At 49.4% G+C, this 26,944-nt stretch overlaps 2 protein-coding genes and 1 long non-coding RNA gene across 7 annotated transcripts; 1 reads left to right on the top strand and 2 right to left on the bottom strand.

The window, feature by feature from the left end:
• Window positions 1-323: 323 nt before the first annotated feature.
• ENO2 (enolase 2) lies at window positions 324-7,724 on the bottom strand. 2 transcript variants are annotated; one of them, XM_072954815.1, is made up of 12 exons: window positions 7,617-7,724; window positions 6,387-6,483; window positions 5,775-5,870; window positions 5,560-5,618; window positions 5,201-5,270; window positions 4,612-4,745; window positions 4,157-4,379; window positions 3,077-3,274; window positions 2,093-2,294; window positions 1,763-1,871; window positions 1,541-1,599; window positions 324-1,240 (listed from the first exon to the last, which is right to left on the bottom strand). In XM_072954815.1, the coding sequence occupies exons 2-12, from the start codon at window positions 6,469-6,471 to the stop codon at window positions 1,171-1,173; spliced, it is 1,305 nt and encodes a 434-aa protein (XP_072810916.1). In that variant the 5' UTR covers window positions 6,472-6,483; window positions 7,617-7,724; the 3' UTR covers window positions 324-1,170. The 2 variants fall into 2 exon arrangements, with proteins under 2 accessions (XP_072810916.1, XP_072810917.1); XM_072954816.1 differs by lacking the exon at window positions 5,775-5,870.
• A 299-nt stretch (window positions 7,725-8,023) lies between these two features.
• On the bottom strand, window positions 8,024-14,087 carry LRRC23 (leucine rich repeat containing 23). Of its 4 annotated transcripts, none has more exons than XM_072954414.1 (8): window positions 14,070-14,087; window positions 13,165-13,337; window positions 12,966-13,075; window positions 12,297-12,550; window positions 11,518-11,648; window positions 10,742-10,878; window positions 8,927-9,239; window positions 8,024-8,340 (listed from the first exon to the last, which is right to left on the bottom strand). In XM_072954414.1, the coding sequence occupies exons 2-7, from the start codon at window positions 13,285-13,287 to the stop codon at window positions 8,960-8,962; spliced, it is 1,035 nt and encodes a 344-aa protein (XP_072810515.1). In that variant the 5' UTR covers window positions 13,288-13,337; window positions 14,070-14,087; the 3' UTR covers window positions 8,024-8,340; window positions 8,927-8,959. The 4 variants fall into 4 exon arrangements, with proteins under 4 accessions (XP_072810515.1, XP_072810513.1, XP_072810512.1 ...); XM_072954412.1 differs by lacking the exon at window positions 14,070-14,087 and adding an exon at window positions 13,856-14,043; XM_072954411.1 differs by lacking the exon at window positions 14,070-14,087 and adding an exon at window positions 13,821-14,043.
• Window positions 14,088-14,175: 88 nt separating this feature from the next.
• Window positions 14,176-17,801, top strand: LOC116276909 (uncharacterized). The gene is made up of 2 exons (XR_004186425.2): window positions 14,176-14,299; window positions 17,569-17,801. It is a non-coding gene; the product is annotated as an uncharacterized lncRNA (long non-coding RNA).
• Window positions 17,802-26,944: the final 9,143 nt, after the last annotated feature.

The raw sequence follows: 26,944 nt of genomic DNA on the forward strand, positions 1-26,944 counted from the left end.
GCCAATCCAGAAATACTTTGGACCCTTTTCTCCAAAAATGCATAAGCACAAAATTTTTGATCCTTTTAGGATTCCTGGACCCCAGGTTAAGAACCCCTAATTCACCTGGGTCCTGGCACCCAGGCTTGCTGCTAAGGCAAGGCAACGTGCTCCCCACCTGGCCAGGGCAGGGTAGGCAGTGCCATCCTCCTGGCCATATTTGTTGGGTTTCTTCCTCTTTTTGTTTCCTCCCCATCTCTGCTATCCAGTTTCACCGATTTCCAGGAGCTCCATCTTCTGTCCTCTTGTGTAGACTAGAGTAAGACTCCTCAGACACACTAACGCACGGTGACTCAGACTTTAATGGTGGTGCTCATTTCAACGCCACAGAGGTGCTGGCAGCTGTGGAACACGGCACGGAGGGGAGTGAGACAGTGCTGGGGTGCAGCTGGAGGAAGAACGGGGAAGCTAGGGCCAGGGAGAGAGGAATGGGGGAGAGCCCCCAGGCGCACAGCCCCACCTCTGGACCGAGCCAGGCTGCAGTTAAGGCTTGGAACACACAGGAACTGTCATCATTCAGTTACCCTTCCTGTTCCAGCAAGACCCCCACCCCAGGCTATATGGGAATCTACAGTCACATGAAATACAGACACAGAACCCCCTCCAGTCAGGCCGGTCTCTGGCCCTGGAGTTATGGGGAAGTGATTCATTAACTAACAAGATGAATGAAAAATAAATAAATGAATAAATTTTACCCTAGAGCCTCCTTCGGCCAGGCACGAGCACGCAGCCAGCACAGACCTCCCCTCCACTGAGCACTCAGCGCAGTTCTGCCTCATACAGATTACAGAAACACGACCAGCACAAAGGACACGTGACGCATGCCCCCTCTGTAAACAAATACCACAGCAACTGACTCTGACACTCCGTCTCAGACCCTGATCGGCCCTCCGTGGATGCCCTTAAAACCCTCAGTCCATGGCCAGTTTTTGAGGAGGGAGAATGGAAAGGAAGGAGTGGAGAGTTTGGAACCCAGAGACGGGGCGAGCGGAGACAGCAGGGGCTGGACCAGCCAAGGAGCATCGCAGCAGGTCAGCTGGGGTGTCTGGGGTGAAATTTCGAGCAGGACCAGAAGGAAGAGCTTCCAGGAGGAGGGGTGAGGGGTTCCAAGTCTCCAGGCCGGTAGGGGAATCACAGCACGCTGGGATTGCGGAAATTATGTCCCGCGAAGCGAGCTTCATCCCCCAGCTCTTCTTCAATCCTGAGAGATAAGCCAAAAAAGAAGCATCAGGGGAGCAGTGGTACCCCTGCCTCTCTTTCCAGGAGGCCGCCATTCTCCAAGCCCCTCACACCATCCGCTCCTGGATCCTGGACTGAGCCAGGGCATTCCCTGGCTTTTCATGGGCCATCAGTCAGGCCATCTGTAAACACATCATTGAAAAACAAATATTTTCTGGATGCCTCCAGTTCTCCAGGCCCTGGGCACTGGAGATGAAATGGTGGGCAAACAGAGCTTTGAGCCCTCTGGTCCCTTGGCCCCCGTTCCCCGAGGTTCCCTCACCTCATGAGTTGGTTGTACTTAGCCAGACGCTCGGAACGGCACGGGGCACCAGTCTTGATCTGAAACATCCCAGAAGATAAGTAGCTCAGTGGCTGCCCCTTCGCTCCCTGAAAGAAAATCTATACTCCCTTGAAATTCCCCCAATACCTGCAGACACCTGGAAGGAGAGACTCACCTGAGCCCAGAACCCACCAGCTGCACAGAGGTCTCCCTCACACTCACCTGGCCTGTGCACAGTCCCACCACCAGGTCAGCGATGAACGTGTCCTCAGTTTCTCCTGAGCGGTGACTCACCATGACCCCCCAGCCGTTCTCCTGGGCCAGCTTGCACCTGCAGCCACACAGCAGCACTGGGCCCCAGCCCCCGACACCTGCACTCTCTCCCCCACCCCAACATCGGTCAGGAAACATCTGGACGGAGCAGAACCAGGAGGGCCATGAAGGTGACTCCAGGATTCTGGGGGACGGTGGGGGGCAGGAGAGGAAGGGGGCCACTTGCAAGAGGCATCCCACAGAAATGAGCTGAGTGGGAGAAGGCCGGAGGGCACTCACGCTTGGATGGCTTCTGTAACCGAACCGATCTGGTTGACCTTCAGCAGCAGGCAGTTGCAGGCCTTCTCCTCCACAGCTCGCTCGATTCGCTTTGGGTTGGTCACAGTCAGGTCATCACCCACAATCTGGATCCCCACATTGGCCGTGAACTTCGACCAGGCAGACCAGTCATCCTGGTCAAAGGGGTCCTCAATGGAGACCACTATGGGGAAGAGGTGAGGGGGCTCTGTGTCAGGCCGGAGCACCCCCGCTTTGACTCCCTGAATGGATAGATGAGACCCCCTGGCCGACTGTGCCTCCGCACCCCCACTTCCTGCCCCCCCTGAAATAATCCTGCCTTGACTGATTCTTATCTTGATTCTTTCCTAAAACCTTTGAAAAAACAAAGATTTAGAAACTTGCTCACAATCTGTCTTTGCATTTTTCTATTTTCTACCAGGAGGCCCTTCCTTGTTGCTGTTCTAAATCCTTCATTCTGCAAGTTATGTCTGTTTTCTCTCACTCAGTCTCAGGAAGATGGAAACCAGCTGCCTCCATCCATGGGCAAAAGGCCCCAGGAGACCTGGAGCAGGTGATTCAGCTCCCCCTCGGCCTCCTGTTCTAGCCACACGTGGCTCCAGCCCCACTCAGCACCCAGTTGTATCAATCAAAGAATTTGAACTGTGCTAGTTCCCTGCCGGATCCGGTCACTCTCTCACCGTGCCTGGCTCCTTCCACACCCTCCCCACGACCTCAGCAGCAGTTTCAGAGCTCGTGACTTTACTCAGGATCCAAAGCAGATGGAACAGATTCATCACAGGTCCCTGCACATTTACACGATGGACAAAGCCCAGCCTGCAGGAGGCTTCTTCACCCGTCTCTGGTTCTTAGGACATATCTACCTGGCCCCTGAAGCAGCATCCCATAAGGTCCAGAGCTGCTCTAACACATCCTGCCTACCCTCTCCCGTCCCCCTGCCCTCTCAGCCCCAGTCCTTGCTCTCACCAGGATAGTCCCTGACAAAGTCTTGGTAGAGAGCCCCTAGCTGGTCCGCAGTGATGTATCGGGAAGGATCAGCAGGAGACTTGAAGTCCAAGTCATATTTGCCATCACGATAAAACTCCGAGGCAGCGACATCCATGCCAATGACAATCTTTTCCGTGTAGCCAGCCTTGTCAATGGCTTCCTTCACCAGCTCTAAGGCTGTGGGTGGAATATAGTGAGATCACCAGCAGGAAGGGTGCATGAGGAGGAATGAGAGACAGAAAGAAATTCAGAACAGAGGTGGAGGGTTGTGGCTGGGAAGAGATCTGGTGGAGGTGGTTTTGGGGCTATCCCAAGGTCTGGGACGAGCAGGCCGCCTTCAAGGAAGACAGAGGAATGGGATGCTGTTAATAATAGTTTTTTTTTTTTAAATAGCTATCATTTATTGAGGGCTGTGTCACCTAAGCACTTTACACATATGATCTTGTTTAATCCTCACAATGATGCTAAGAGGTAGATACTGTAATGATTCCCATTTTACAGATAAGAAAGACAAGCACAGAGAGCACAACCGAGTGAGCAAGGTCACCAGCCAGGAACTCTTTAAGTCAAGATGCAAATCCAGGCAGTTTGGCTCCAGAACATTAACTCTTAGCCATGACCTGTCTGTATTGTTCTCATCACTATAAGGTTTCTCCCAGGGTAGAGAAAAATTAAGAATCCTAGAGGCCTACGAGGTTGGAGTGGGAATGGGATACATTTGGAGTGTATTCCCTGGAGTCTGGTGTATCTCATCAAACTGAGAATCCATCAGAGTTAAAGGCTGGGATGGATCCCACAGACTACCTCCCGGCACTGCCAGGGGCTCCAGTGGGAACTGGCAGATGCTAACGGATCTGTCTGGGCAGGTAAAGACTGTCCTTTTAGGCCTGCATGTGAATCTGTTACGCCGTCTGGCACCCACTCCGAGGACTGGTACCTCTTGGAGTTAGTTCATGGACCCTCCTGCATCTTCCTTGGGACTTGGTGAAGTGGGTGGCCCTCCCTGATGTCCCAGGATGGAGTGAGACTTAGAGCTGGGAGTGTGGCTCCGGGCCTCACCTTCACTGTTCTCCAGGATATTGGGGGCAAAACCACCTTCATCTCCCACATTGGTGGCATCCTTGCCATACTTGTCCTTGATGACACCCTTGAGTGTGTGGTAGACCTCCGCCCCGAGTCGCATGGCATCCCGAAAGCTCTCGGCGCCCACAGGGAGGATCATAAACTCCTGCATGGCCAGTTTGTTCCCAGCATGAGAGCCACCGTTGATCACATTGAAGGCCTGGGAGCCGCAAGCGGATGGGAAAGTCACAGAGCACTTCCTTCTCTGCCCCTGGGAGTCTCAACCCAAGATCCCAGACTTCCTCCAGCTGCCCAGACTCAGGGTCTCCTGTCCCCATCCTTTCTCTTTAGCTGCCCCAATTCACTTTCCTCCCTCCCATCGGTCCTTGCAAGGTCTCCTGCTCCCTCCCTACCCACCCTTGGGAGAGGCACAGGCAGGAGGCAGTGCTCACCGGCACAGGCAGGATGAGGTCTGAGTTCCCAGCCAGCTGAGCAATGTGGCGATAGAGGGGCAATTCCCGCTCGGCCGCCCCTGCCTTACACACGGCCAGGGACACACCCAGGATGGCGTTGGCCCCAAACTTGGCTAGGAGATTATAGAGGAAGGCACTGAGCAAACATGTCCCCTTTCCCTTCTAGCCCTGGCCTCCACCTATACTCCCCAGAAGGAACCAGTAAAGGAGACCCCCTCCTCCCTCTCCACTCCTGCAACTCCTCATTCATCCTCTTCTGAAAATAGCAGGGGCAGGGGGCGGGGATGACTGGAAAGGGTGGAGAGCTGTAATTATTCCTAAACATCCCTGAGACCACAGACTTCTGCTGCCAACTCCCCCTTCCTTATGCTGCAGAGTTCTTCCTTCTGTCTAATGTCACTCCCTCCCACTGCAGGGCAACTCATCTTCTCTTGCTCTGGCTTTGGGAGGAGGCCACAGGAAAGGCTGGTCCTTCCAAAGAAGCCCTCACAGCATTGGCCCTTCAGCTGTCTGTCTGCCCCTCTCATGCCCACCTGCACACCCCCGCTTTCTCCCAGCCCCCGCTTACACTTGTTCTCAGTCCCATCCAAGTCCAACATCAAGTTGTCCAGCTTCTCCTGTTCCACCACAGAGAGACCCTGCAAACAGAGCCTCCATCACCCAAGGCTGGGATGGAGACTGGACCCTAAGATAGAGGGGACCCCCATCCACAAACAGGCTCACATCCAGCCAGGGTCCAACCAGGTTCCTGAGACAGCAGCCTGTCTGGATTAGGGGACCTGAACCCCCATGGGAACAAGGAGCACCCTTCCCTTGGTAACCATGATCCGAAGAGGTGGGCCTTTCGCCCTTTTCTTCACCCTCCCCTAATCTAGGATCCCTTCCAGGACTCTGGTCCTGCCATCCCCAGCAAAGAGTGGGCCTCACTGAGCTGATGAGGGCCGGGGCGATGGTGGTGTTGATGTGGTCCACTGCCTTCATGACACCTGGGGAGAGGTAGAGAGGCCATGCCAGGTCAAGCTAGGAGGAGCCAGAAGGGAAAAGGTGGGGGGATGGCATGCAGGAAGAGGGCTGGGGACTGGTGTGAGGTAGGAATATAACGCTGAGGAATGCGAGAGCCCAGAACAGAGAAAGGGCCTCACCTTTGCCTAAGTAACGCTGTTTGTCCCCATCCCTTAGCTCCAGGGCCTCATAGATACCAGTGGAGGCTCCGCTGGGCACTGCAGCCCGGAAAAGTCCTGGGAGGGGCACGTGGAATGAGGAGGAAGACAGGACACCACAGGGACCAGGGATTCCTTCAGCCTCCCAGCTCCACATTCCCACCTGCGACATCCAGCCTTCTCCCACACTGCTCCTTAACACACACACACAAACTCATACAGAGGCAGATGCACAAGCAGTGACCTCTTCATCTGCCCAACTGAGGTGCCACACGGAGAAGTAGGAACCCATGGAAATGAAGCAGGCAGCACACACACACACACACACACACACACACAGACACACACACACACACAGACACACACACACAGTGCACACGCAGAAGTGCAGAGGCAGAAACCAGAACGCAGAGGCAGAAACTAGAACCCAGAGGCCAGCCTCTACTGGTTCCCTTGGACAGGAATGATCCAGCCCCCACAGTCCGGGCTTGTGAGCCTAGCCCAGCACCCCATCCCCACCAGGAATCTGGGAAGCCTCCCCTCCCAGGCCAGGGCAACCCAGCATGAGGGCTGTGGGAAGGCCTTGCCCGTTACCTTTGGCAGTGTAGAGATCCACCTCCACCGTGGGATTTCCACGGGAGTCCAGGATCTCCCGGGCCCAGATCTTCTCGATGGACATGATGGCTGGGATCTTAGGTGGAAGGGAAGGAAGGAGAAAGCTAAGAGGCTTAGAGGGGTGGAGCCTGAGATCAGTGGGAGGGGCCGGACGGTGGGAGGCCGGGAGGGATGGGAAAGTGGGTACTGCAGTGGGTGGGGGTGGGGAGGAGCAGGTTGCGGCCGTCGGCTGTAGAAGGGATCCCCCCCGCCGTGGGGAGAGGAGAAGGTCAATGCAGTGAGGAAGGGGAGGTCACTGCGGTGAGGGGCGGGGTAAGAGTAAACGCCGAGAAGGGAGGACACCGCAGTGAGGAGGGGAGGGGCAGCGGTTCCCTCGCCCCCTCGGCAGCTGCAGCAGCAGCCGGCTGGTGGGGTTCCCCCAGATCTCCTCAGAGCCGTGTGGCTGCCAGCCTTGCCTGTCTCCGTGGAGTCAGAACATGGGTTGCCTGGACAGCTGGGGCCTGTCCTCCGGAGCCCCCATCTCAGCCAATTTAACACCCTAGCCCCCACTCCTGGGTCCCAATCTCGTCCCTCCTCTTCCGGAGAGATGTACAGTAGAGAAGTCTGGAGAGAGGGTCCTCAGTCTCTGGGGGTTGCAGTCGGGAGGGAGGGGGAGGAGAGATACGTGGGGAGAGGCAAACCTGGGCCAACCCTCCCCTCGACCCCTAGGCAAATTTCCCCCCGCCTCCCATCCCTCCCCCGTGCAGTGGAGAGCAGCACCGTAATGGGAGAGAGCAATGCGGGGGAGGAGTGGGAGAAAGGGGGTCTAGAGGAAGTCTGGGGATGCTGAGGAAGGATGAGAGAAGACATTTCCCCGATGCAAAGCCAAGGGACATGCCAGGATGAAAATGCACAGCCCTGAGAGACCATGAATTTAAAACATCGACAGAGGCGAAGACGGGCATGGGGAGGGGGCAGGCAAGGGTAGAGAAGGGCGCAGTTAGAGACACACAGGTGTGGAGAGGCCTGGCGCCCTAATGAGGAAGGGGCGACCTCCTGAAACCGACCGGCCGGGGAGGCCAGGAAAGGAGGGGTGCCGGGGAGGCGCGGGTGATGGAGCAGGTGCGCAGCGCCGCGGGGCAAGGGATGCGCGAGGCAGGGGAAGAGGGGCGGGGGCGCAGCGGCGAGGGAAGGGGGCCGGAGGGGCGCGGGGCTCCGCCGGGGCTTCACCTCAGGGCTGCAGACCCAGCCTCTGGCGGCGGTGCTGGCGGTGGCGGCGGCGGCGGCGGCGCAGAGAGAGCGGGAGTGGCGGCGGCGGCGGCTGCGGCTCCCGGGCGGCGGGCGAGGGGAGGCGCCGATAGGGCCGGGCGGGCGCATGTGACCCGGAGCCCCCGATGAGTCAGGAGCCGCCGGCGGAGGCGCACGTAGGAGCGCGGGTGGGGGACCGATGGGGTGGGGTGGGGAGGGTTCGGGGAGAGTGATGGGGCAGGGGCTGGGGGCGACCCAGGACCTGGCCTCCCACCACCCACGCGCATTCATACCCACACACCGACCCCCCGTAAAGTAACAGCCTCAGCCTCACGCCAGTGAAGCCCACCATAGACTCAGTGTCTCACAAACCCGATCAGACACAAGAGTATCAAAATGTCTCTTTATTGGAAAACCGAGCTGTTCCTAACACCCCAGGCCGCCGCTTCCTAAGCTCCTCCACAGCCAATTCTTGCAGCATCCCCTTGGCCCATCCAGGCCTGACTCCCACCAGACCTGCCTGAGGGCTGCCCCCTGCCTAAGCACCGCTGCCCAGGTGTCCCATAGAGATCCTGGGCGCCAGGCTGTGATAGATTTCCAGGCCTGGGGCAGGAGAAGGCAGCCTCTGGCTCCGGATGAGGGGTGTGCGTGTGGTGGCTCCTGTAACTGGGAGTCTTCTCAGTTTGGGACCAGCGTCTTTGCTCTCCTGGAGGAAGGGGACAGAAGCCAAGCCTTTGGGCCCTGCTGCTCTCCCACTGCTGCCTCTGCCCCATCTGGAGTGCCAGCTGCCACCCTTCCCTGGACTCATCACCTCCATCTCTTTCTGCCTCACCCTGCCCTCCTTTCTTCCTTCTGCCCCTGTGTCCTGTTATTTTTAGCTTCAGATAATTGTACAGGATCTTCCCCTCTTCCCCTTCCCTAGACCCGGCCCACATCCTCATACACTGCCCCTAACCCACCCCTCACCATGCCCCAGCCTAGCCTTTCTGGCTGATCTCCACTCTGAGTCAGGTGTGGCTGCCCAGCCCACACCACCACTTCTGCCTGCCACCCGGATTCTTTTCACTTACTCTTTAGGCTTCCTGATGTATCTCCTCGGCCTTTTTCAGCTCCTTCCAGGCCCTTCTTGTTCCTTCTCCTGAACCTGGGACACCCCTGGCTCCTAACCCAGGTATCCCCAAGGGTTCTCCTTGGCTATGCCTTCTTCACCCCCTCCTCCTACGGCCACTCCTCCTCTTCCCCATCTGCAGGCCCCAGCCTCCTCTTCCTGCCTCCCTGCCCCACTTTCTTACTATCCCTGGAGGCCAGAACCGCTGGATCAATAACTAGTCCTGTTCAGATTCAGGCTCTGGCTCGGGCTCGGGCTCAGCCTCAGCCTCCTGCTCCTGCTCCTCCTTCAGCCGCTGACGGATCTCATCGGCATCAGCCCGCTCCTCCTCATCATAGAAGTCCTTGTCCAGGCGTTCAAGCTGTGCTATCTGCACCAGGGCCTCTTGGCGGTAGTCGTTCTCGTCCGTGCACGGGTTGTCCAGCAGCACCAAGGCTCGAAGCTTGGGCAGGTCCCGCAGCTGGGCTAGCTCCCGCAGGTCAGTCACCATGTTGCCCCTGCCGGTGCGGTGCGGTGCAGTTGGGAGGGGTTCACCAGGGAACTGTGGGCTTTGGAGACCAACTGCCAGGAATGGGGTCTTGGGGCAAATCTCCCGCTGGGCTCCAGTTTCTCTAGAAACGTGGCCTCTGTGGGCTGGCCCACCAAACATAGCCAGATTCGCTGTTGAGATGCCATCCAACCCCACTCCTGTCCTGCTTCTGCCCTTCAAGGAATCTCTAGGTGCCACTGTCTATTCTGGAATGTGTTGTATTTATCCTCTTGGAGCAGCAGAGCTAGGTCTCAACCCTGTCTTGCAGTTGGGGAGGAGGGGGGAGTCTCCCTCGCAGGGACAGATTTCTTCTGTGTCGTCACACCTAGTCAGAGGTTTGGGGCTCCCACAGGAAGGAGCTTAGAGCTAGGGGTGGGTCGGGGCCTCTCAGCCTGAAGAACAAGCATTCTCCCCTCGGGTGTGTGTATATTGTATGAGACTCTGCTTTTATTTCCTTGCTCTTGCCTCACTCCTTTATGAAATTAGGCTTCCACGTTTCAGCCTTATCTCAGAGAGATGCTGAACCTTGCACGGTGCTTCTCATGGGAGAGCTACACGCACTTGGTCCCCAGCTGTCCTGTGCGTTGCAGGTCTTTTGCCCCAGAGGCACCTCCCGGTCACTGACTGAGACAACCCCTCTCCCTCCACTTACTTCCAAACATCCCTGGTTGACAGCCAGTGAGGAAGGTCCGTTATCCCTGTCTAGACCATTAACAGGAAAACAGCAGCCCCTCCACCCCACCAGACCACTGTGCGATCACTCCAGGACTCGGGGCTTCAAGGTACAACCACCCCTCCCTACTTGGAGAGTCTCTTTCCATTGCCAGCCTCAAAGATTTGACCTTGTTGACTAAAGAGGAAATTTCTTTACATCTTTGTTTAAAGAAACACACGTAACATCCGCCACCAGACAGGAGCTGCTGAAAGAAAATCGCCCGCTCCTCAGCGCCTCTCCACCTAGGGATTTTCTTTTAAATACTCCTCTCCTCAAAGCTGAGCACACCTTGTGTTTTATATCAATGTGGGGCCATCCCTTACAGGTGGGGCTTGGGAGAAGAGAGGCAGGAAATTGGAAGAATTGAGGTCCAGGAGATGGAGAAGGGCAGTGGAAACTTCTATGGGATAGGACCGAGAAAACAGACTTGGAGCCAGACCGTGAGTCCCCTGAGAACAGAGACCATCTCTGACTCCTTTAGATGGTTCCTGACACACAGCCCAAGGCCTGGCACATAGCACGTTCTCAGTAACCGTGGATTGAATGAATAGGGCTCAGGGATCTCAGACTATAAAGGTCTTGGTGCTGCAGTCAGGACTGAATGCAGAAGAAATTAAGGAAAGGAGGGTAAGGATCAGGATGGAGGATGAGATAAGAATCTGGGAGTAGGCTAGGACTCAGGGATTGGGACCAGGGAGGAACACAAGGCTCCTGACTGGGGCAGGAGCAAGGTGGGACCTAAAGGGGGTGCATACCTTAGGTTGAGATACTGCAGTGACTTCATTTCCTTGGAAAAGCCACTCAGAGTTTCAATCTGGTTGTCTCGAAGATGCAAGGTAGTGAGATTGCTTAGGTTCTCCAAGCCTTCCACCTTCTTCAGCATGTTCTGAGCCTAGCCCCAGGGTATAGCAGGTGGATTGGGAGAGGGGAGGGGAGCAGGGAGGAAGAGAAATCAGAAAGAGATGCAGCAAAAGAGCAAATCCACGAGGTGGAGAGGGAGGGTGCAGGAGGGGAGTGGAGGTGGGCAGAGATTAGTGCAGGGCATAAAGAATTCAGGAGAAGCTGCCGGCCCAGAGGAAGGTCAGCCATAAACCCCTGTTGCCCATCCCACCATAGATGCCTCTGATTACGGAGATGCTTCAACCCATCCCCCGGCCCAAGCGTCCTCACTGCTCCTCTGAGGAGCAATGGCTTCAGCACCATCCTGGAATGAAGAAGCTCAAGAGTCTAAAAGACTAGACACAGAAGTGGCCTTAGCCTGATGTCTGTGCCTCAGTCGGGCACATTATGCTACTGCCTGGATCAGAGTAAACTGTCTCTGTATTATCTACACAGTGTGTGTTGTCAGCCCCGCTCAGTGGTAGGCACCTTGTCTGTTTTGACTTTGCATCCCTACAGCATCTGGCACCCAGTAAGGGCTCAGTAAATGATGATGAAGTTAGCGGGTGAATTAAGTAGAAGTCAGGCATCCTGGCCCCCAGGACAGGCACCCCCTTCCCAGTATCAGCCCCCCTCTGACCCAGTGAGCTACCAGGAAGAGGTTCTTTAGCTTAGGAAGGTTGATTCCCAGGGTGCTGTCCAGCTGGTTCCCCCGAAGCTCCAGTGTGTGCAGGCTAATCAGCTTTTGGGGGTCCAGACCTGTCACCACATGGATGTGGTTCCCTGAGGAGAAGGAGAATGTCAAGAGTTCAAAGGGCAGCTCTGGCTGTTCAGCAGTAGAGCAGGAATTTGGGGAGCCTCTGCATCATCTTCTCTAATGCCAGGTGGGTGTGTGGAGGGGCAGCTCCAGACTTCACACCTCCTGGGGTCCGGGGAAAGTGGTCTGGTGGTCCAGGGGCCTGATGGACATGTCCACCTAAGGCTTTGAGAAGAGAATGAGGGTGCCCAGAAATCCACATGGCTCACTCACTCTCCTCCTCCAAGTCTTTGCTCAAATGTCAACTTCCCAATGACACTTATACTAACCAACCTGTTTGAAATCACCCGCATTCCTTTTACTGTGATCTATTTTTCCATAGCACCTATCTCCTTTTAACATGCTTTATACATTTACTTATTGTGATCACTGATAATTGTCTGTCCCCCCCAACTAGAACGTAAGCTACATGAGAATGGGGATTTTCTTTGTTTTGTTCACTGCCACCTCTCTAGCACATGGAACAGTCATCATGAATCATGATCAGGGTCTGAAGGAGTGATGAATGAATGAATGAATGCAGATTGCTGTGTGGCACAGTCAGGGACCATGCTACCCAATTCTGTTGGCCCCAGGCTAGGAAGGAATCTTGTGAGGTCCACCTAAGGCCTCACCTTTGAGATCCAGGCTGGCCAGACGAGGATGGGAGATGCCCTCAGTGTCAGTGATCTTGTTATAGGCAAAACTGGCAATCTGCAGGTAGGGCAGTTCATTCAGCCGGGCGGTGTGCAACAGGTTGCCATCAGCCTTGAGCCAGAGTAGGTGGGTGAGGTAATTGAGTGGGGACAAGTCTGTCAAGTGGTTTTCAGAAACATCTACGTAGCGCAGATGGATGTAGGAACGCAGCAAGTAGATGTCTGTCAGATCCCTAGGAGACAGCAGAGGCCAGGGTTAGGGTAAAGAATCCAGCATGGGCAGCAAGAGGATGGCTTATAGGGAAGAAGAGAAGAGTGGGTGACAGATGGGAGGGGTAGGGAGGGGGAAAGAAAGTGGTTCTTAATAGTGGACAGGGACCGTGTCTGTGAGGGGTGGAGAACTGACACTCCGAAGGACAAGCAAGGGCGTCCAACAGGAATCCCCCCGCATACCCTCACAGCCTCCACTTCCCCAGGCCAGCCCTGACTCAAGGAGTCACAGGCTCCTGACAAGTAGATTCTATCCCTCCCTCCTCACTGGCCTAGGATGGCAGAGGTCCAAACTTGGCCAAAACACCCAGGATGGAGGGTGAGAAAGGAAATTGAGCCCTACAACCTCAGACCTCTTCTGGTCCCCCATAAACGCACCTCTCTTTAACCTCCAGCTTGACATATGCGTGAGCCAGCCCATTACCCGTCTTGCAGAGCAAAGATAGCGCGTCTTTCATCATGTCCTCTGTGAGGGGGGTGGGCATCCACTGCAGGAGGAAGTGGACAGACTCAGATATCCCTTTCCAGCCCAACCCCACCCTTTAACCCCGGGACCACTCCGTGTCCCTGTTCTCACTTCCTCCAAGAAGTCTTCTCCCTCCTTCTTGTAGTCCTCCCACTCCTCTGTCTCCTTCTCATCGTCTTCCCTTTCCAGATCATCCAGGTCTGGCTCAAAGTCTTCCAGATCTTCATCTGACATTTTTCTTCCCTGCTGAAGGTTCTGGAGTCAGATCAAGCTAGGTCCTCGTCCTGAGAAAGAAGGTCTCCTCAGTGTCCGCCAAGCCTCCACTCCCTCACCTCCACTGATGGGTATTCCTCCCATCACCCTATCACCCATGACCTCCTCCCAGCTATGTTTCTTTCCTCATCCGTATGAACATCCCATTTTGACTCTCAACCTCCACTTCCCACTTCCCACCAAGGACCCCTTTCCCAGACCCCCAAGACCTTTCCTGCCCTTCTCAGTGGCTCCCACTCTTCCAGTAAATCGGTCTCCAGTTTCCTGGACTCCCCTCTCCCTAGTCCTTCCCACTTCTGCCTTAAGCCACGTTCTTCTCCAATCTCGCTTACCGATCTGTCCCCTCCCCTCTCATCCCTAACCACTGTTCCACTCCTGTCTTCTGCCTCTCCCACCCCGCGCAGCACCATTTCCTTGTCCCTTGTGGGACACCAGACTGACGCCCAGCCTCCAACCCTCCCACTCAATTAATTCTCCTTTGCAAAGGAGCAGACCCTGCAAAGGGGTGGAGACCCTGGTTCTGCTCAACTAGAAGCTGTTCTGGAGAGATCCTGGCCCCAGAGGGAAGGATTGTTTGGTAGAGGGCAAGGGAGAAGGAGGCGCTGGGTGCTGCTGTTATGGCAACAGGGCGGGAGGCGAGCCCTTGGCCTCCGCGGCCGGCAACCGTTGAGAGAAAAGCCGCGAATAGCTGAACTGAAAATCCTCGGCGAAGCCTGTGGACCAGTAGTTGCCTGGTTACGAACCCAATTTCCCAGTCCCAGGAACCCGGATGAGGCGCGGTAATTGGCCCAGGGCAAAAGCCGGTGGGCGGGGCTTAGCAAAGAGCTGAGGGGAGGGGATAAAGGGCGGGGCTAGTCATTACGTCGTCCGAAACCTTAAAGGAACCGGATTCCTCAATGCAAAAGTACTGTGAATTCAAAAGAAACTCATTTCTTGAAGCAAAAGGTGAGGAAGAGGAGCAAGAAATACCAAGGTAAGTGGTCTGGCTCCCCCACTCTCGCATAGGTTCCACCCATTAATTATTTTCAGGTAGACTTTTGGCAGGTGGCTTGGTGGAGTGGAAGGAGCCCAGGCCGGATATATCTTAAGACCGTGGTTGGTGTCTTGACAGATCTGCAGTTTACTATTAACTTAAATAAGACTTCACTTTTCCATCTGTAAAATAGGTTTAACTATACTGACTGTCAGGGGCCGAGTAAGAGTGTAATCTGTGCTGAAGCGCTGGATTGACTGCTAAACCCAGTTTGGGACCATTTCCATCCTCCTCACATACTCAACTATTTTGATGCAAATCTTCTGTGGGACATAAAGGGAGAAAAGCCAACATGTTCCCACTAAAATAATACTCATCCGACGTTGTTCTATATAAATAATCAGCAAGAACTAATACAGCCACACCCAGACACTCAAGTCTGTGTGACTTGTTAAAGGAGATGGAAAAGAGACGTTGAGGTGCAAGAAATATTTCTGGAGAGTTCGTGCCAGACATTGCGTGAGATGATATTGAATTTCCACTCCAATCCTGTGAGATAGATATTTGGAAGAAGAGGAAACTAAGTCTCTAAACAACAAGGTCCTACTGTATATAGCACTGGGAACTATATTCAATACCTTATAATGGCCTATAATGAAAAAGAATAAGTGAAATAAAAATGAAAAAATATATGAATAATGCTGCTATGAACACTCATGTACAAATTTTTGTATGGCCTCATATTTTCATTTCTCTTGGTTATATACCCAACTAGTATCAATACAAAAATAACACTTCGTATCAAAATAATGAATTCTATGCTATAATGAATGGATTCCAGAGGAAGACATGATTCTTCGCACGTGGAGATTTCACTCTAAAATATTTACAGTGTCAACATAGTAGTTCATTTGCTCAACCCTATATATTGAGTGCTTACTATGTACCAGGCATTTTGCTAGGAGCCTGAAATAAAATATCATATGCAAATCCCCAGGAAGAAACTATTTTCATTTGAAAAATCTGTTACAGAGAGAACCAGACCTCAGATATTTCAACTTAGTTTATTGCAATTTTTTCCTTACAAATGGAATTGTAAGGAGTGGAAGTGCTGGATCAAATGGAGACTCTATACTTAACCTTAAACATGTTGAGCATCTTTTTATGTTTTTATTGGCCATTTGTGTATCTTCTTTGGAGAACCGTCTATTTAAACTCTTTGCTTATTTTTTAATTGAATTTTTATAGCCTTCTAATTTGTGAGCTAACAGAACTTTCATATTATTGGGGCAACACTGTACCCAGCTAAAAATATTTCTCAGCCCCGATTCACTGCTGATAGATCAATGACATATTAGAGAAAGTCATCGTGTGAACCTTCTAGAATGTTCCTTATTCCTCCTCCCCTTTCTCTGACTTCCTGCCTAAAACAGAAATATGATGGCTACAGTTCCAGCAACCACATGGGGCCATGAGATGACCCAGAGAATATAAGCCACATGCTAAGATGCCAGAAGAAAAGCGGGAAGCAGCTGTGACACTGAAAATATCATGAAGCTGTTATACCAACACTGAACTGCCTATTTCCAGACTTATTTTATTTAAGAGTGAAAAATTCATTAAGCCACCAGATTTGGGGGAGCTATGTTGTAGCCAAATGCAGTTCTTAATTGATGATAACAAATTATCTCAAAACTTAGTAGTTTGGCAGGGAGGATAAATTAGGAATTTGGGATTAACAAATACACAGTATTATATATAAAATAAATAAACAACAAGGACCTACTGTATAGTACAGGGAACTATAGTCAATAACTTTTTTTCTTTTTTGTGGGGTAATTAAGTATTTATTCATTTATTTTTTAATGGCAGTACTGGGAATTGAACCCATGACCTTGTGCATGGTAAGTGCATACTCTACCACTGAGCTATACCCTTCCTCTATTGTGAATGTCTTGACTATAACCTATAATGGAAAATAATCTTTCAGAAAAAGAATCACTGTGTATATAGCTCAGTCACTTTGCTGTACACCCAAAACATTGTAAATCAACTATACTTTAGTTTTAAAAAAATTTAGTAGCTTAAAACAACATTTATTATCTCAGTTTCTGTGAATCAGGAATCTAAAAGTATCTTAGCTGGGGCTACAGTTATTTGAAAGCTTGACTAGGTCTCGAGATGGTTCACTGACATGGCTGTTGGCAGGGCTGTTCCTTGGCACATGGGTTTCTCCCTAGGACTGCCCAAGTGTCCTTAAGTACGGCAGCTGGATTCCTCAGAGAGAGGAGACCAAGATGGAAGTCACTGTGTCTTTTATGACTTACTCTCCAAAATCACACGCATCACTTCCACTTTATCCTATTTTTAGCAGCTAGACACTAAGTCCAGCCCACAATCAAGTAGAGGGGAATTGGGCTCCACTTCTTGAAGAGTATCAAGAATTTGTGGGCACATTTTAAAACCACCACACAAATACATTAACTTTTTGTCTTTTATAAATGCTGAAAATGTTTTCCCAGTTGTTTTTTCATTTTGTTTATAGAGTGTTGCCTTAAAGAAATGATTAATCCTATCTTTACCTACTGATTTGAAATGCCATTTATCTATCTATCTATCTATCTATCTATCTATCTATCTATCTATCATTCCTGGACTATTATTTTCCATTGATCTATATATAATATGCCTAGCTATTTCTGCTCTAGTACCACACTGTCATAACTATTAATTTTTCTATATATATCATGTACTCTGCTATCTTATTAGTTCTAATAATAGAATATATAGGCTGTCTATTGGATAGAGAAGTAGAGGAATTCAATAAATTTTAAGATGCTAAGTTCTTAACTTCTTAAAATAGAAAATGCAGAGTAACTACACATTTATGACATATATAAATAATGACTCATTGAAGGTAGAAGCAGAAAGATTAGGAAGCTGGGGATGATAAGGGCCTAGAATAAGGAGGTGGGTTGGAAAGAAAAGTCCAACAGGACTCAGCAACTGGATGGACATAGGATATGAAGAAGATGAATATATCCAAAGTTTGACTGAGTCTAGGGTTGCTGGGAAAATAATATTGGCACTGAAGGGAATAGAAAGATTTGAGCTTGGAGTTACAGAAGATAATCAATTTCTTTGGGAATTACTGAGATTGCAATGGTAGTGGGAAATCCACGTGGAGATATCCATTAGACCACTGGAAATAGGGAGCTACAGCTGAGCCTCAAGTTTGGCTGGTCCTTCCCCTCCACTGTGTCTTCCAGGACTGCTGTCCACAGTACTGCCTTCTCCTGTGGCTGAGTCTCCCTGCTGTCCTGTGATGGCTGCAGATGGCAATCTGGTACCCAAGAGAAGCCTTTCACATTCAGCAGAGAGAGTTCCTTCCTGCTGCTTTCTCATAAGAGAAAAGAACCTTCTTTACTAGAAGACCCCACTGCCCTTGGATTTATTTTTATGTGAAATAATAAACATCCTTATGAGATGTCCTTTAATATCATTTGATCAGTTTCTGTCACTCAGTGGAAAGCCTCTTGATCGGCCTCTCCTTGCAAACCAGTGACACTCAGAAGTCTTTCTTTGTATCTCTACCAGCCAGAGTTTGCAGCACTTCAGCAAAAGGCATGGGTGTGCATGTGTGCATGCTCATGTGTGTTTCCCATTTTTCACATCCAGATTATACTCTAAAGACTAAATAACATCGATGGCAGTGATGTGCTGGTAAATATTTAGAAACCAGTCTCTCCAGGGAAAACAAAAAGCCCTACTTTTTAGCATTTACTGATTTCTCTGGTGTAAATACTCCCACCATAGTCGATTTCAAGCTAGCAACTCACAATGTGGTGTTTCCACCATAGAAACACAATAGAGGTAAATAATTTCAAAAACATAGTAATAGTAAAATTGTTATGGGCTTAATTGTTATGGGCTTTGTGTATCCCCAAAAGTGGTTTGTTGAAGCCCTAACCCCCAATACCTCAGAACATGACTGTACTGGGGACAGAGCCTTAAAAGGGGTGATTGTGTGAGGCCATTACAGTGGGCCCAAATTCAACCTGCCTGGTGTCAGTATAAGAGGAGGAAATGCACACACAGAGAAAAAGACCATGTGAGGACACAGAAGAAGGCAGCCGCCTGCAAGCTAAGGACAGAGGCCTCAGACAAAACAACCCGGTTGACGCCTTGCTCTTGGATTGCCTCCAGAACTGTGAGAAAATACATTTCTGTTCTTTAAACTACCTAGCATCTTGTTATGGCAGTCTTAGCAAACTGATACAGCAGCAGTAAAATCACTAGTGATGGGTTGTGAGTACTTGTTAACCTTTGTTTTTAATATGATTTATTTAAGCTATGTTTATACAATTTTAAGGGTTTTTGGGGGGGGTGGAGGTAATTTGGTTCATTTATTCATTTATTTATTATTATTATTTATTAATGGAGGTGCCTGGGATTGAATCCAGGACCTTGTGCATGCTAAGCACTGCACGCTACCACTGAGCTATATCCTCCCCTCCTCAATTTTTAAAAATGACTGCATTTAATAACCGGCTCACAGAATTCATGAAAAATTAACCACCAGCTCTCACAAGCCCGTTGGAGCCAGCTCCAGCACACCACTGCATGTTTCAGTGAACCCCAAATTTCTATTTACACACAAGAACTCTTCTCTCAGTCCCAGGGTCATAGCTAACCTCCTACTTCTTCATTTATATAACTCAGAGACATCACAAACTTAACATATCCAGAGAAATTCCGTATCTTTCCCTCTAACTCTGCTTCTTCAGTGCTCCACAGATCACCGTTCAGATGTTCCAACCAGAAAGTCTGGGTCATCCTTCTCACTTTTTCTCCCTCAAAAACACCCTTCCCCCCGGCCCCCATTGAATTTATTACCAAGGGTGATCCATTCTATCTCCAAAATAGGTCTTGAATCCATCCACTTCTCTCCATCTTCTGTGACACTGCTCTGGCGCAGACTTCTAGCATTGCTCCCCGGAAGGGCTGTGTTAGCCTCCAAAGCAGTCTTCCTGATTCCTTCCCTCCCCCTCTCTCGTCCAACCATCTTGCAGGAGCAGCTACAGTAAGCTTTATCAAATGTAAAGAGAAACTTCTACGTAAACCCCCTCAGGCTTTCCCCATTGGTCTTAGGATAAAATGCTTTCTCCTCACCAAGGCCTAGAAGCAAAGCCCAGCCAGGTCTCTCACGACCTTTGCTTCTGGCTTCCAGCCACACAGCCAGTTCCTCAAACCAGCCAGCTCCCTCCTCCTTGGGGCTGTCACATACTCTTCTGCGTGGAACTCTTAACAAACTCCTGCGGTCTTCTAGGCCTCAGCTTAAATAGGGCCTTCTCAGAAAGGCCTTTCCTGACCAATAATCTGAATTAGGAACCCCCTGCTTTTCCTTGATAGCAGCAAACACAATTTGTCTTTACACACGAATCTGTGTATCATAAAGTTTGTTCCCTTCCAGACAACAATACGTTTTACTTCTATGTTGGCTTCTCCTAACCCCAACAGACCTTCAGTTTTGCTCTGCCTCCCACTGCCTGGCCCAGTGCATGCCACAAAGTGCTCAAGAAATACTTGCTGAATGAATATTAAATGTGCTTTTTAAAAGCAATTAAGGGGGTAGGGCATAGCTCAGTGGTAGAGTACATGCTTAGCATGCACTAGGTCCCGGGTTCAATCCCCAGTACCTTCATTAAAAATAATACTAAAATAAATAAGTAAACCCTAATAACCTCCCCACCAAAACAAAACACAAAATTCAGAAAAAAAAAAAAAAGCAATTAATGACACTCTGCCCTCAATTTGGATTTGCTCTTATAGATAAAATGCCCTTACTTCCTCTCTCCACTCTGAGAACCCACAGATGAGGAGTGAACAGAGGACAAGCCAGGGATCCCCAGTGGGTGGAGGCCCTGAAGGTCATAAAGGAGGAAAACTAAAGAGAGTTGAGTCACTACTTTAAAACAGCAAGGATAAACAAAAGGGCATTTGATTTGGCAAGTAAGACTTGACGACTGACTGATCTAAGTAGGTAGAGTTTAAGAGGGAGTGGCGTTCGTAACAGGCGAGCTCCTTCACACGGCAGTTTCTAGAACAGCCTGGCTGTCTCTTGCTTCAGGCCTCCCTCCTCCCGGGTGAACACAAAGATTCTCTCGGGAGCAGAGTCCTTAGACGGAACAACGGTGCCAGCAGGAGGGAGAGGGAGATGGGGAAGTAAGGACAAGTTTTTGAGAGACGGAGGAAGGGAGCCCTTCAAATGTAAAGAACCGTGGGGTATTATTTTCGATGAGCGGATCTACAAGAGCACTCAACTCCTTCCACTCCCCTCTGGAACCCGGGGCTACAGCCACCCCTCAAAGGCCCTCGCTTCCGCCCTGGGGCCTTTGTTCCGGCGCAGAATGTTCCAGACGCAAACGCCGGCGCCGGAAAGAGGTTGGCGGGGGCGGCAGCCGGAGCCGCAGCCCAGGGGCGGCCCTCCCGGCGGGCGGGGCGGAGGCCAGGCTGCGGCCGCTGGGGGGCGCGCGAGCCACTCCGCCGCCAGGCCGCCGCGCCTGCGCAGGTGTCGGCACACGTGACCGCCCCCGCCGGGGGAGCCGCCCCCGCCCGCCGCCCGCCGCCCGCCGCGGTTACGTAACCGGCGCCCGGGCAGCAGCGGGGGGCGGCTCATCTGGTTTGGGCAGCGTGTTCTGCAGTCCCCGTTTCGTCACCGCTCTTGGGTTTGGCGCAGTGTCCTTTTTTGAATCCTGCCACTGCCTTTTACCAGCTTTAGTCTTGGACGAGTTGTTTAATCTTTCTGAGCCTCAGTTTACGAATCTGTAAAAATGGGGCTGTCTGTTGTGCGGATCTAAATGAGGTGTGATGGAGTTTCATCATAGGCACACTTAACGTGAACACAACGATTCTCAGATTAAATAGGGCAGAAGGTCGCCAGCCACGGTTCCACGCGAGCATGAGACGAGAGACTGGACTCTGTTCTCTTGGCCCCAGTTCTGGCTCCAGTGTGTCTCTTGGGAGGCTGACTGCGGTGCTAGTGTTTTGCCTTTTAAATTAGATTCCAGTTTTAAGATGCCTTTTTACCGCATAATACGACCCTTCTGAAGGCAGTCTAACCATTTCATTTGAGGCTACATGCTGGAAGGAAAACTAGCTTACACACCAAGGGGCAGTATGTCCATCTCCAACGTGGCACATGAATATGACCTTGGGAAGTCACATGTGCAATGAAGATTCAACAAATTTGTGAAGCCAGGTCGTCAAGTTCTCCTATAACTGTTACAGTGACAGCAAATTACATCTGATAAATCATTAATGAGGACTGAAAGAGCACTAAACTTATGCCTGGATTATGAAGAAGAAATATGTGCCTAACAATGGCCATATGGGCAAAAAAGGAAAGAGAAAAGCTATTGGTCTCAAGTCATAGTTCACACCTCCTGCCAGAGAAGTCAGGTTTGGGATGGAAGGATTTCAAAACCAGCGAAGGATGTCATAACAGTTTTAGAAACCACTTCAACCTCAAAAACGTTCAAACTGTTGATGAGGTTGTATCTGTTAAGGAACAGGCAGCAAAACCCACCCAGAGCTACTAAAAGTAATTATTGGCCAGAGTTATCTTCCAGAATCTAAGGGGGCTAGTATCTTGGGGGCAGGGGGATGCCCAACTGCTTTTATATTTCCAAGCTAGAAACACAAGGCCCTGGTTTGAAAGCAGCTAATGACCTTGTGACCATCTCTCTCTCCTCTCTTGGCGGCAATGTAGTACTGTGTTTAATAAAGCCAGACATGGTCTGCAGAGATACAAATGCCAGTGCCCTTAAAAAAATCTGCTGTACTCTGTCAGTCAAATGCGAAGTCCTGGGTGGCTGCAGCACTTTTCCTGATTCGGTTTTATAGTTTACATTCTAGAAGCCCAGTAGGTCCTTGGAGAGAAAGGCCTCGGCTTTGGTGTTGCCGCTCACAGGCTGCGGCATCACAGTGAGGTACCACAGACTTAATGAGTGTGTTGATGAAGACATTGAAGTCTTCCTCCCCCACCATCACCCTTCTTCACTCTGCTGATTTCAGCGTGAATTGCTGTTTCAAAGCCACATGCGTGAGGCTAAGATTCCTCCTCGACTTGCAGAGCCGTGAATGCTGACCCTAATCTAAATGTGGTAATGAGCTGGAAGAGTTGAAAGTTCTCCAGTATGGCCAGTTGCATCCTTTATATGAAGCAGGCATGGAAACAATCAAGCCTAAAATAGTCCTGGCATGTTGGCAAGAACATGTTTAGGATTTTAAAGGTTTTATATTGACAAAGAAGTGAAACTCACTGTTCAAGTGGCATAGGAAGTGAATAGTGATGGCTTTGCAGAAGAAATTGAAGAACTTCTGGAGAGGCACAGAGAAACACTAATGAAAAGCTGAAGAACTGATCAAATCACCCCCAGAAGATGAAGGAAAGACAGAAAGACAAGAGTTCAAATCTTCATAAACTTGTTGAAGTGTTCCATGCTGCAACATACCTGAATGGTTTAATTTCTGAATAAAATCCCTCCATGGTGAGAACCCTAGAAATTACATGTGGTTAAATCTATACATTGTAATTGCTTATAATCCAGCAATTCTGCACTTAAGTATGCACCCAACAAAAATGTGTGCCTAGGTTCGCCAAAAGACTGATACTGTACATAGTAGCTTTCTTGTAACTAAAAATGGAGCCAACTCAAATGTCCAACAGTGGAAGACGTAAGTTGTGGTGTATCCATACAGTGGAATACTGTGAACAATGGAAATAATGAGCTACCATTTCGTGCAAAGAAAGGGATGACTCTCATGGACATGTTGAGTAAAACAGGTCAGTCACAGAAGAGTACAAATAATACATATGGTATTGTTTCATTTGCATGAACTTGAAGAAGAGGCAAAGCTAATCTATAGCATAGAAGTCAGATAGGAGTTACTTTGGGGGTGTAGTGTCAGCACAAGAAGGGGCCCTTTGGGATGCTGGAAATGTTCTTGGTCTTTTTGTTGCATGTAAATCTGTAAAATTCACTGAGCAATTTAAGATTAGTGTACTCTATATACATCACAATAAAAAAGTAAGAAGTTAAAATTACTTGTAGCATTGTGGACTATTTGAGCTATTACCAACGATGTTTGAGGAGTTCAAGATTTCAAACCACCAGCAACTGAGTAGGTACAGGGTCTCCAGGTGAACTGAGTTGGCCATGGATTAGGCTCACTGTCTCTTAAGCCTTCCTGCACTAATATTTATCATGGCAGTATCCACAGTTATGATGTCACGATTTTTGTTGTCACAAGAATATCAAGGTTGGGTGGATGACAGGTCTTCAGATTCATACCTTTCTTTTGAATTTGCTTTCTTCTTTCTCTTTAATTAAAACAATATAAAATCTTATTTTGTGCATCATTGTATGTGTACTGACACATATTTTGTACAAAACTAACATACACTGTACCTAATAGATGGGGCAAGGGATTTTCAAGGATAATTTTAACTATGAGACGTAATTATCACCTTACATCTCCCAACTCTCTAACCCCTAAAAACCTGAAGCATGTAGCACAACACCTGACACACGGAAAGTGCCAGCTCATCCCCTTCTGCCTGGACCCCCACCTCCCACAGCCTATGTGTGCTCTCTCACTGAAGTTGCTAATGACCAAAAAATCATGTATGCAAACTCACCTGAATTGTGTGCTGTGCTGTGTCCTCCTTGACTCTCTTCTTACTCTGCACTCTCTCTCCTGGGCCCCTCTTGATTGAACTTGATAGTTCAACTCCTGGCTGAAGGCTGACACACCTCCCAAATTTGTATCTCCAGCCTCTCACCGTTCCCTCCAGACCTGCCATCCTTTTTTTTCTCCCTTCCCTTCCCTTCACTCCCCTTCCCTTTCCTTTGCTGCCCTTCCTTTCCCTTCCCTGCCCTGCAGCTCTGCTATTTTCAAGTGTGCTCTGGATGGTTCTAATGGGTTGTTGCTCAGACACTTCAAAAACACTTGCTAAACTGAACTCACCATCTCTCTCTCCCATCCTCCTGCCCTTGCCCCCAAGGGCATCTTCCTGTCTCTGCCATTTTTTAAGAAAAAAACTTTTTTTATTGAGTTATAGTCATTTTACAATGTTGTGTCAAATTCCAGTGTAGAGCACAATTTTTCAGTTATACACGAACATACACAGATATTCATCATTTTTTTTAAGTATAGTCAGTTACAATGTGTCAATTTCTGGTGTACAGTATAATGTCCCAGTCATGCATATATAATACATATATTCATTTTCATACTCTTTTTCATTAAAGATTATTACAAGATATTGAATATAGTTCCTTGTGCTATACAAAAGAAATTTGTTTTTTTAATCTATTTTTATATATAGTATTTAACATTTGCAAATCTTAAACTCCCAAATTTATCCCTTCCCAGTCCCTTTCCCCTAATAACCATAAGATTGTTTACTATTTCCATAATTCTGGTTCTGTTTTGTAGATGAGTTCATTAGTATCATCATTTTCCTTTTTTTAGATTCCATATATGAGTGCTATCATACGGTATTTTTCTTTCTCTTTCTGGCTTAATTCAATACAATGACAATCTCCAGGTCCATCCATGTTGCTGCAAATGGCACTGTCTCTGCCATCTTTACTCAATGCACCACCTTCCAACAAAGTTTTCCAGGCTAGAAACCTCTCTTAGACTTTTTCCTTTCCCTCAGCATCTAATCAGTGACCAAATCTTGCCGTTTTATCAGTGATTCTTGAATTCTTTTCATCCTTATTTTGACTGCCCTATTTCAGGCTCTCAATACTTGTCACCTGAGCCCCTGGAACCCATTTCCTTGCTTCCAGCCCTATTTTCCTCAAAGCCTCCTTTCCATTGCTGCCAGGGTGGTTTTTCTAAAATGAGGATCTGACCATGATCCTCTCCTGCTTTTCTCCTACATGGCTCCCTGTTACTGGCCCTGTTACATTTCTGTGAATGAAAAATATTGCCTGCTGTATCAGTAAACACCATCAGCCATCAGCCACCACCTCTGCCCCCCAGCCCCCAAAGGTGAGCCAGTGAGAAGGACGGAGTTCAGGATGGAGACAAGTGGGCTGCCTGCCTCTGCACCCACCCCCCACCTGGAGGGGACTCAAGATGGGAAAGAACAGGATATGAGCCCTAGATAGTTAAGACACATATCAAAGGAATGATTTCAGTGAGCCCAGACTTTTGCATCTTCCCATACACACAAAAGTTCTAAATTTCTTAACTTGGAATATCTGGTTTTCCTTAGTTAACACTAATCTTTGCATATTCTGACTACATGGTCTTTAACTTATATATCCTGGCTCTTCCCGTGCCTCTTTGGAGCAGTCCCTTAAGAGTGATCTTAGAGGCTGCTTCCCAGGCTTGAGGTCCCCAGAAAGTCTGAGAATAAAACATAACTCTCAACTTCTAGGTTGTGCAATTTCTTTCAGTTGACACTTGCGTTCTTGACTTGGCTTGCCGGTGACACTTAACTTCTCTAGGCTTGTCTCACATTTCCGATCTTGCTACAGCAACCCTGAAATCTTCCACATTCCCCAAACCCACCTACCACTTCTGTTTTTTTTCACGCTGACCTCTCAGCCTGAATGTCTTCTACTGCAGCAACTCTAATCTAACCCACATTCATCTGGAACCACCTCCCAGGCAAATTCCTTGTCATTCTTAAAGATTCAGGCCAGTGTCATCCCCTGGACCAGGACATTTTTCTTTCCAAACTGCTTGATCCCTGGTTAGGAGTCCCATCCTTTTTCCTCCCACAGTACTTTCTGGATATCCAGAATTTTACCTACTACATGATAAAGTGTTTTATAAATGTCCTTTTTAACTTCCTTGAGGATTCACTGCGTAATCTTCAGTCTTTAGCACAAATGATTACATTTTTTGGTGGGGGGGGTAACTAGGTTTATTTATTTTTAGAGGAGGTATTGGAGATTGAACCCAGAACCTTGTGCATGCTAAGCATGCGCTCTACCACTTGAGCTATACCCTCCCCCACAAATGATTAAATTTGAACCAGAAACTGTTCTAAACGCTTTATGTATGTATGTATAAAACCTCACTGATCCTCACTACAGCCTATGCAGTAGGTAGCAGTAGCATCTCCATTTTACAGAAGAAGAAACAGGCATGGAGAGGTTAAGTAATTGGCCCAAGGTCCCCTACCTGCCAGCCTTCAGGTATTCACACCCAGTCACAGTTGGCATCCTTTACCACTATCTTACACTAACTCTCTAGAGAGCGGGCACTCTGTAAATGTTAAGGACACTTCAGTAATAGCTGTGTTTAGTGAGTGCAGGCTCTGTGCTAAGTGCTTTACCTGGATTATTTCAACTCCACAACATCCTGTGAGGTTAAGTACCATCATTATTCCCATTTTACATAAGAGAAAACAGGTTTAGAGAAGTTTGGGAACCTCCCCAAGGTCACAGAGCTAGTTAGTGGCATAGCTTCACTCACAAGCAACGTCTTGCCCGCTACACTCTCCCAGATGAGGCCAACAGCTCAGGAATGGATTGACAAGCAGGATGAAGACTAAAACAGCGTGGAGACCTATGACACCTGCCCCTCAGAGCTAGATACTCAAGAGTTCAGAACCTC

This window comes from Vicugna pacos, chromosome 34, assembly GCF_048564905.1.
Source record: "Vicugna pacos chromosome 34, VicPac4, whole genome shotgun sequence".
NCBI lineage: Eukaryota > Metazoa > Chordata > Mammalia > Artiodactyla > Camelidae > Vicugna > Vicugna pacos.